At 36.8% G+C, this 10,534-nt stretch overlaps 1 protein-coding gene across 1 annotated transcript; it reads left to right on the top strand.

The window, feature by feature from the left end:
* Positions 1-8,213: 8,213 nt before the first annotated feature.
* Positions 8,214-9,824, top strand: si:dkey-11f4.20 (uncharacterized). The gene has a single exon (XM_014020814.1). The coding sequence runs from the start codon at positions 8,334-8,336 to the stop codon at positions 9,327-9,329; it is 996 nt and encodes a 331-aa protein (XP_013876268.1). The 5' UTR covers positions 8,214-8,333; the 3' UTR covers positions 9,330-9,824.
* The last annotated feature ends 710 nt before the right edge of the window (positions 9,825-10,534 follow it).

Below are 10,534 nucleotides of genomic sequence, written 5' to 3'. Positions count from 1 at the left end.
TGTTACTTTGCACCGCCTTGAAGAAGCAACAACAAACTACCTCTCTTTTTTTACACACTGTAACACCACTTAAATATTTTGCATTTCCTGTTCTATTCCAGTCCAGAAAAATACATATTTCAAAATCTGAACACATTCACTATTCAAATCCCTCAATGACCCCAGACATTAGCATACAGCTTGTTAACACTGATGTTTTTCCCTGTTTTATAGTCAACAAATGAACCTGCTTGCCAACTTTTTCTTAAATATTTTAATAAATCAAGTGCTATTGGTGCAAAGACATAATAGTACTCTCAGATTTATTTCTAAAACTGCATCGGTTCCTGTGATCTAGAAATTTATTCACATTGTGCATGTTTGAGTCAGTGAATCGGTACAAAGTGGTTCAGTATTTTATTATTCACAGCGCATACTGTGAGCACTAATAGATCTTGGGTCAACTTTATTTAAAACTTTGGCACGCAAGCTGACAATAGAACTTTAAGCAATGTAAGTTTCATTTAAAAACACAACTTGACAGTGATATTAGTTTCCCAACAGATAGTTGCAGTGTGATAACGTTCAGGGAGGACACTATGTGACAAACACATCTTTAAAGGATTAAAGGTTTATTAGTGTTAAAAAGAAAAATGCAGACCGGATAACATTCCAGCAAGTACAAAGGTCCAAACATGTATTTAATTTGGCTTTACAGAACCTTAAAATTTTTGTTTGGATTAATTATTAAAGAAAAGTGGACGCTTTAAACACTTGCAATATTTGTAACTGAAACTCACTAGACACGATGTGTTGTATTCATCCTAAACTTAAATCTCCTCCTTTTTTTCATTGGCTGGTAGGGTGAATCCAGACAACAGATGCCCTGGGAAACAAAAATAATCACTCTCAATTGTTTAAACTTGAACTACAGCGACTGATAGGAGCTAAGCTTTGAGGTCAGCGCCTCCCATCGCACATCAAAGATCTAACGCATCAGCAGATAGTGGGTTGGCCGAGTGAGCGAAAACAGCTGGACCCAAGCAAAACAAAGATGATATAAGCGGCTTCCTTCTCAGTGGCGGATCTGGAGCGGTCTTCAATGATAACCCCCCACCCCCACCCCCCAGCCTATATTGTGTTTGAACCACAGAACCGCCCTTCTTTTCCATCCTCCAGCAGCATGGCCAAAACCAGACAATTTAGGGCCCCATGTTCTGCAGGAGGAAATACTATAAACTGTGATCTCTTGAACCCTGTCAGAAGACCAAGAGAAGGCCTGGCTTTTGTCTCGACACTGTTTTGGGAAAGTGGTGGTAGTGACTTTAACTCACAAGGAGCATGATTTGTGAAAGCATTTGAAGAGCCTTTAATGTTGTAAGGAGAAGTATAACGAGGAGTAAAAGGATATAAGTGGATGTAAAAATGATGGACATGTGAGAGAATGCTTTGCTTAGATTAAAAGATTGACGAACTGCTTGTGTGTTCTTGTGTTGGCAGTGAAAAAGACATGGAGAGCACACGTCATGAGCTCTAATCACATATTGGACACAACTTGTATTTTTGCTTTTAAGATGACAGAACTACTTGGCTACTGGTAACACTGGCCTTTTACATGTAAAAANGGTGGGGGGGTGGCTAACACTCTTAAGAAATGCGTATCACCCTTTTGTTCAAACCTTGTAAATGTCTGTAAAACTGACTGAAAACAGTAATTTTTGTTTGCTAATGTCAATAACAAAGCACAAAATACCACATAGAGTTCAGTTATTTGTTAGTATTGCTCAGTCATATCAATGAGATGAGGAATGTGAAGTTTTGTGTTTAGTCCAAGCATTTTCTCCTCACAGCAAAGATCCCAGTTTGAATATCAGCTGCGGCCTTTCTGTTTGGAGTTTGCATGTTCTCTCTATGCATGCGTGAGTTTTCTCTTGGCTCTCCACCACCCACTCCAAAAATATGCAAGTTAGGTCAATTTTTAAATTCACCCTTGGGATTGAATAGATGCATGATTGTCTGTTTTTAACAAAAGAAAACAGGAAAGACTGGAAAATCTACTGTTTTCCAAGTAAAATCTCACATCAAAAGTACTGTGAAGAAAGGCACAATTGAATTTTCTTGTGCCAAATGCAGAGATTTTCTTACACAAATACCACAAGGTTAATGTGTTTGAGCTTTTGTGCTGGATTATGCAGATTTATGTAAACGATTGCACTAATATGATTATGGTGTTCACACATTTCAGACTTAGATTATCTTTTCCGACTGGATTAATAAGCTTAGTACTTTTATTATGTAAACCTGTGACCCGTGTCTGGGTCTGTACCCTCAAACATCCTTTTCTTTAATTAGCTGCACAATCTTTAGAGAACTCTTTTTTAAAAGAAAATGTCCTCTTAGCTGGTAAGCTACTCAGAGAAGCCCACCATTTTTACAACAGTCCACTTATTTTTGAGACAGCACAGTTTGCAGTAATAAACCTACCCCGGTAAGTGGATTTGCAGTTATATGGTGCTTTTATCCATAATCTTGCAGTCTACCACTCAACAATCTAACTCATCCTAGAGTCTGAGTCTCACACACAAGCCATTACCTTCAGGACTCTTCAGGACCCTTTAGGACTAATGGGTTTGGTAGTTTTAATATGAGTCAGGTTTGGTGTAAAGATTAGAAGTGACTGACATTTTACTTGTTTTAGGCTCAGTTCTCTCTGCAGACAAATGCAACACAGTCTGATTATTTGCTCTTATGTGACCCATTTCAGAATTTATTTTTTAAACGAAAATCTGAATGTGAAAAATCTGTTTTTTTTTTTATTTTTATTTTTTCCAATTTGACCCAGATGGTTTTCCAATATGGTCCTAAGTGAGATGTGATGTTTTTCAAAGTGACCTCAGTGTGAGCATTAGACAGCTTTTTTAAACAATCTCGATTCAAAGAAACAATTTAATTCTACAGGTTAATAGAGTTTGTGAAGAATCATATCTGTACTATGAGTTATTTTATAAACATTTACACCGCAGTCAACTTCTCATCATAATTATTTACATATAATTTCATGGTTACTTGTAAGGGGAAATAGTGACAGCAGCAGCTAGCTATAGCGAATATTTGGGTTCTTCTAGAAAAAATATTTAAATACTTTTTCTCAACCAAATTAAGTAATTGCAAAATTTTAATGGACTTCACTGAGTCCATTTAAATGTGTTAAAGTTTTAAAATTCATGTTTACATTTTTGAGACGAGTTTTTTTTAACTGCTTAAGCCCCATGCCCCAAGTACTTTACACCACTTTATTCCACTACTATATTTAATATATTTTTAGATTTAACCCTTTTCTACTTTTTTTACAACTGAGTTTATGGTTTCCATCATTTTTTGCCTTATTCGTGATATTTTGTAAATGTTTATTTACTGTATATTTGAATTAATTACATTTGTTGTGTTTCAAATACAAACTTCAGGAAAACCTTTGAGGCCTAACATATTAACAAAGCAGTAATCATATTTGGTCTTTGTCTTACAGAAAAACCATCACATGTTAAAAATGTTACAAAACCACACAGTGAGCAAAAAGAAACCATTGTTACGCGTTTTCACCAATGCAAATCTTGAATTTTCATTTGAAACTCATTTTATGTTTCAATTCTACATGAAAACACGTTCAAAACGTGTTTTATAATACTGTAAAAAATTCACATGTAAAAACATTAAAATGCTAATGTTGGTTTGTTCAGAGGCAAAACACAAGACACAGCAAACAAGTAATCTGCAACCACATCACAAACCTCCAGTTTTTGAAAACTTTTTTCCGTAGGAGAGAAGACAAATTTAGTGATGCACTGATGTCTGCACAGCTGACTGCTATCTATAATTAGTTTGATAAATAGCATTTAGAATCTTTTTTTATTTTGTTTTAATTGTTTATTGAAGTCCAGACTGTTTTCAGTATAAAAACTAATCTAATTTTACTGAGCATGCAGATTTATGTTTGTTCATTATGAGCTATTTGAATAACGAGCTTGTCGCCAACCCTGGTGAGACCAGACCCTTCTCCATCAAGTTCAAAGTACCTAAACTCTGAAATCACCGTCCCAAGAAAACATTGACTTTGGGGACCAGAAGGGTCCCTCCACACCCCTGCCTCATTCCCTGGGGCCATCCAGTCACGTCTGGTGAAAGTGTGAGTCAAGGATCTCTCAGCCAGGCTGTTAGGGCTCCATCTGGGCCCCTGAATTAAACATCAGGTACCCAGATGGACTCCCTCCCTCACACCTTGAGGGACCAAGACCCAGGGCCAATTAACCCATGTTTGATCTATTTAGATCCTGCTGTGTAGCCAATTAGGAGGGCAGCTCAACAGATACACTGAATAATGTTTGTATAAAATCATAAAAGCTACAATTTATGGGAATGACTCCAGTTATCAACATCTTGGTAAAATGTGTAACAGATTCTATGGTTTATTGGATTTTAAGATACAGTAAGCAAAATCTACATACGTATATGTACATTTCTTTTCCCTGTATCTCAATTCCTCTGACATGATGAGGAGATAAGTGAAGTGAGGTAAGGTCAGATAAAAATAAAAAAGCAGAAGTCTGCAGCATCATATTTATTTTAAACATCAAAAAGAAAAAAATTGTATAGGTCTTCTGGACGGGTTCTTCTTTAATGAAACGTTTCGTCTCTTCTCCAAGAGACTTCTTCAGTCTGAGAGTTTCAGGCAAAATTCAGGCTTTTGAGTCCTGCCTCCATGTGACTGATACTCACATCACATGGCTATCGTTGACACCTAATTAACACTTATTGTTAACAGGGGGTGGAGTGATACTGGCAATGGCCGCGCTGTAGGAGGGGGACAATTGAAAACGGAGGCCTCCACCTCTGTTTAATGATGGACGGTCTTTCTTCACAAAAATGGCTTTTACTCCTCTCTCAAACCAACGTTCCTCTCTATCAAGAATGAGAACATCCTCATCTCTGAAAGAGTGACCGCTGGCCTGTAAATGAGTGAAAACTGCAGAGTTCTGGCCATTAGATGTAGCTCGTCTGTGTTGGGACATTCTTTTGAAGAAGACCTACACAATTTTTTTCTTTTTGATTTTTTACCTGGATTACTGAGATGCATCAGGATATTTTAAACATCCTTTTGAACAAATGCTGACAATCTCTCATGTGGCCTAACAACAAGCTTTCATTCCAAACAAGTGACACTGAGGAAGCCTCATCAATAAAAAAAAAATTGTTTCACATCAGAGGGAAAGGCTCTGAGATTAAAACAGCTGTACAAATGGAAAAATTCAAAAATGTTTTCTGTCTTTTTTTTCTTACAAGCCACAAAGTTTAACTTAGCTTCCTTTATGGTAAACATGCCAAATAATTTCTAAGATTGATTTTAGCACTTAGTTTGAATTTATTAGAATGTTTTGTTGTGTTGGCCAGAATCCAGCTAAGTGTATTTGAAGTGAAACATATGTGATGAGGTCAAGGTGCTGACTGTGTGTTTAGTGTTCACACTGATATAGGAGGTTAAAAGTATAGTTCAGAATATTTGAAGCTGGGCACTTTGTTTACAGTGAGTGCATACCTGCATTTCAGAATGGCACTCAGTAATATCTGGAAAACTGGAGTGAACCCTTTCAACCATTTGATGTAGGATAATGCTTTATACTTTTGATTTCATGTATACAACAAGTACCTTTAATTTTGTAATATTTGTTTAGTCATGTGAATTTACACATGTTTCTGTTTATAAGCTGTGGTGACGGGAACATGTTCCTGAAACAATAGTGGTAACCAAGAATTTATAGCATTCAGCGCTCAGCCCCTTTGAATCACTGACACCTCCATCAATGGAATGCCTCAGGGAGGGAAAATGTTTAATGACAGTGAAACCAGGAGAAACAGGTGTTTGTCATGCCACGTGTCTCTTTGAAGGTGCAGAGAGTTACAGAAAGAGTGTGAATCACTGCTAATTGTGTGGAATTATATAGTTTGCTCTGTGCACAATGAACTCACTCTATTGGAGCTTGAGCCAAGGCAGGTATACTTTGAAAAGTTGTGGATGAAAAAAAATCTATGGAGTGAGTTATTCCTGGATGCTCGCTGAACATTGGTTTACTGGAAAAGCTGCTGGGGGGGGGGTTTACAAAAATCTGTCTATTACCTGCAGGTGGTTTATTTTTCAAAGGTGAATCGTTTATGCATTGAACCACAATACTGACAATCTCATTTTTAGATGTACCCATTCGAAACCCAACTTGAATTAAAAGACTATTTAGAGGAATTGTTTTCTGGCTTAATGCTGAAAGATTGTTGCTGAAAGCTGCAGAAAATCAAGCTTAAAGGATTTAATAACAAATCTTAATGCGAGTTAAATATGAATTTTTGCTGAAAGTAAGACAACAAAAGTGAAATGTCAGTGTAAAGATCGCAAAAAAGGGGTCAAAAAAGCAATAAAGTAGCTAAAATTAGCAAAAACAAGCTGAAAGTAGTAGAAGCTAGTTAAAATTAACAGACAGGAGAATGAGAGTGACAATTTCAAATGAGCAAAACCAAGAAAAGAAGTACTTGCAGTTTGTTTTGATAAAGCTAAAACTGTCCTAAAAAGCTTAAAAGTAGCTGATTTTAGCACAAAGAAACAGATAAAGCACGTGTGATGAAGTTGTAATTATCACCAAAAAAGATTAATTTAGCTGAATAAAGCCCAAATTGGCTAAAATTAGCTAAAAAAAAAAGTAACTAAAAAACACAGAAAGGGCTGAAATTAGGAGAAGGAAGTGCAAATATTTTTTTTCAATTAACTGAAAAATGCAAAGGTCAGAGTAATAGCTATAAAAGCGAAAAAAAAAGTTAAAATCAACAAAATAAAAGCCAACAAAATCTGATACTTTCAAAACTATGTAAAAAAGCATAAACAGAACAAAAAGTAAAAGGTACAGTAAAGATTTTTGAACAGTTTAAAGGGTTTTATTGATGTTGAAAACATCTCCATTCAGTTTCAATGAGAAAAGAAGCAGCAGAAAAAGCTAAATATCTGAAACACTATAAAGTACTAAAATACCAAAAGTCAAGGCCGGAATATCCTGAAGGAGCTATCCATCCATCCATCCATTTTCTGTACACGCTTCTTCCTTTTCAGGGTCGCGTGGGTCACTGGTGCCCATATCCAGCTATCACAGTGCGAGGGGCGAAGTACACCCTGGACAGGTCGCAAGTCCATCACAGGGCTCCTGAAGGAGCTAAAAGTTTTAATATATAAAGTGCTGAACTAGCACAATTTTTTTTGGACCAAGACATGTGCCACAATACATATATGGAAGAAAAATAGATCTTAATAATTTGAAGATGTCCATCCAGTGTTTATGTTCAAATAAAACACATCCAGTGGAATTTTTGCTAACAGACAGACAAATGAACACATTATGTACAAACACAGGCAGCAACAGGCCTTTCATGGCAGTGGGCGACAGCTAACAGTGCAAGTATCATTTGCACTCAGATTGTTCAAATAATGAGCATAATCCACCACATTTGTAACATATATTTACATAAACTTGGACTTTCTCATTATTCACTTGCTTTATCATAACAGCCACCCTGAACCAATTTAGATTAGCCAAATAAAAATCATTTGTTTTGCTTGACAGGCAAAAAACCAATAAGCAGGAAGAATGATGCTAAAGCCAGGAGGGAAATAAATATCTGGCTAGTGATAAATCTCATATCTTTCACATAATTTCAGTAACTTAATATGCTGTGTTCATGTTACATTTTATGAAAATATTATTTGTGTTGCTGGATTTTATTTTCTTTACAGAATAAATAATAATATTTTCCTGGGTTCTCTTGATACCAAATTTATTCCATGGCCAAATCTAAATAACAACTGCTGCTTGTGGGATTTTCTTTTTTTCTTCTCAGAGTATTGCATGTTGCAGCAACAGCATTTCTGTATTTGTGGCATCAAGTGAAAACTACAGTTGAATAGGTGTGTTGTGTTTTCATTAATTTATTAAACCATGTGACCCTTGGTAAAACTGCGTGTATGGAATCTTACAGAAGCAGAAAACATCAGCCGTCATATGACTTTGCTGATGCATTTAGTTAGTTGCCTTTTGAGAAATGAAAGCAGACTCTTGAGTAATAACTTCTCTCTCACTCAACAGTCTCTTCCTTTAAAAGGGTGGAAGCACACCATTCATGTGACATTTGTACTCTAGGCTGCAAATCCAACAGGACTACATCTGCTTTCACCCTGTCTTCAATGCCAAAAGGACTTACCGGTAACTGTAACATTTGGACGTCCTGGTTTTTTTTTTTTGTTTTGTTTTTTTGGTTTTTTGCATAGTATGGCACATTTCGTTGTTGCTGTTGGGCTCATCCTTCTCCCAGTACTCATCGATCTCTCAGCAGGAAACAATACATGTAACCTCTATGCTGCTGTCGGTGAAAGTCTGACTTTGCCTTTTGCCTTTGGAGGACTGGGAAACACCCATTCACTGAGATGGACTCATAATAAAACAATAATTTTCACCAAACAAAAAGGTAGAGTGACCAAGGGGAAACCGGAAGACATCAATGCAACTGGATCCATTTTGCTAAAGAACGTTGGGTTTTCAAGTGCAGGGATCTATGAAGCAAACATCTCACACTCTAACGGCACGATTGTTAAAGCGTGGATGGATCGTCTTTGTGTGATGGAGAAGGTATCAAAGCCTCGACTGGATCATATCTGTGACTCCAGCGCTGTTAACTTTAGTTGCAATGTTGCCAAACCTCAGGGTTTGGATTTCTCATGGACGCTTAATAAAAAGACTTTACTGGGAGAAACAAAACAAACTCTGAGAATTTCCCTGAGCCATCTGAAAGAGGAGAGAACCTTTGCCTGTAGCGTGGCAAACAAAGTCAGTGTGGAGAGCAGCGAGACTGTTCGTCCAGCATGTAAAGCACCTTTGCTTTGTTTTAAACCTCAGGTGGTTGTGGCAGTGCTGGCAGGAGGAGCGGGGCTGATCTTTTTTCTGCTCATCGCTGTGGTGGCGTTATGCTGCTGCGTCCGACGCACAAAACCTCAAACAAACCCCCGAGACAAACAGGAAATAAAGATGCTTTCTGTAAAAAAGCAGGAAGCTGAGCCCATCAGCCCCGAGTATGAGGCCATGCACAACATCCAAAGCTCTCCATCCCCGAGTCCCAAGCCTTCACCGAGAGCCTGCTACAAGAACGTCTCCCAGCCCTACGCTCAGACTGACAACAGGCCTCTGCAGATGTTCCCAGCTGCTGAAGGACAGCGATCATCGCCTGTGCCAAAGCCAAGGACAAAGAATGCCCAGACGCTAAACATCTGAGTTTGCATTCCTCAACAGGAACACCAAAGAGGAAGTAATAAGTTCTAAGTGTGACAAAAGGCAAGAGGAATTTTGAAAACCACGTAAGCCAAAAAAGAAAAGAAAAGACTATTTAAGTGCAAACCTATATTTTTCCTACTGTGACTGAAGTATTGATTGACAGTTGTACTCCAACTTTTTTTCTCTACTGTTTTATTTCCTAATCATTATCTTATTAAGTGCTTCCCATGTTAAATGTACGTCAGGAGTAATTTTTATATTGTGATATTTGGACACTGGTTTAGTTGAAGAATTTCTTCAACTGTATTACAAGACCTATAAACTGAGGAAAGTTGCATTTCTATTTTGTATCATTTGAAGCATTCTGTTGTGATTCTTAAACCTTGTTTTTATAATGAATTCTTTGATACAGGAATTTTGAGCACAAATGTATGTTCCTTACAAATGTGGCACCATTTAAAGGGGAAGTTTTCCAACTGTATAAGATTTATTGCCAAGAAGTAAAGGAGTAATCTACCAAACACAAATTTCCTTACTTTTTGTGTTAAGTTTATTACTGTAAAAAACATGAGCAAAAAGTCCTTAGCAAGATATATATTCATATTTAAAGCTTGTGCATGAGCCAGTACAACTGACATCCAAACAGTGAATGGTAATCTTAGTAAAGTTACTCCCATAAACATTATGTGAGAGTAACATACAATGTTATTGTGAAAACACCAGTAGAGTAAGTGAAAGTAAAATTGCTTCAATCTGGTTCCAAGTTAGAGATGTACAGTATGTCAGAAACATAAACATAAACATTTTTCCCAACAAGGTTGAGTTCTGTAGCTTATGTTGACTAAAAATAACTTTGAAATACTAGGTATTTTAGTGTGTAAATTTCACATTAGGACAGTAATAGTATAATATAAGAATGGGATAGGAAGGAAAAAAAGAAGACAGACTTTTTTACAGAGGTTGATTTTTATTTATTTCTAAAAAAAATCCCTAAACTGAAGATGACTACATGACTTCACACATTATTTGCACAACATGAGCACTTCTGTTTTTACAAGCTAGTCATAAATAGTGATATCCAGTTATATATACTTGAGGGGGTGGGAGTATTGTGCAAAAACATTCTTTTTTAAGCCCTATAACATGTTGTCATTCCCTCATAAAATACATACCCAGAGTGTTGCTTTGACTCATTCATGCATGTA

Source organism: Austrofundulus limnaeus, unplaced genomic scaffold (assembly GCF_001266775.1).
Source record: "Austrofundulus limnaeus strain Quisiro unplaced genomic scaffold, Austrofundulus_limnaeus-1.0 Scaffold267, whole genome shotgun sequence".
NCBI lineage: Eukaryota > Metazoa > Chordata > Actinopteri > Cyprinodontiformes > Rivulidae > Austrofundulus > Austrofundulus limnaeus.
This window is presented reverse-complemented; position numbering and strand designations above follow the sequence as displayed.

Bases quoted from the DNA above. Each gene is read 5' to 3' on its own strand.
- si:dkey-11f4.20 (XM_014020814.1), top strand. From the start codon at position 8,334: ATGGCACATTTCGTTGTTGCTGTTGGGCTCATCCTTCTCCCAGTACTC.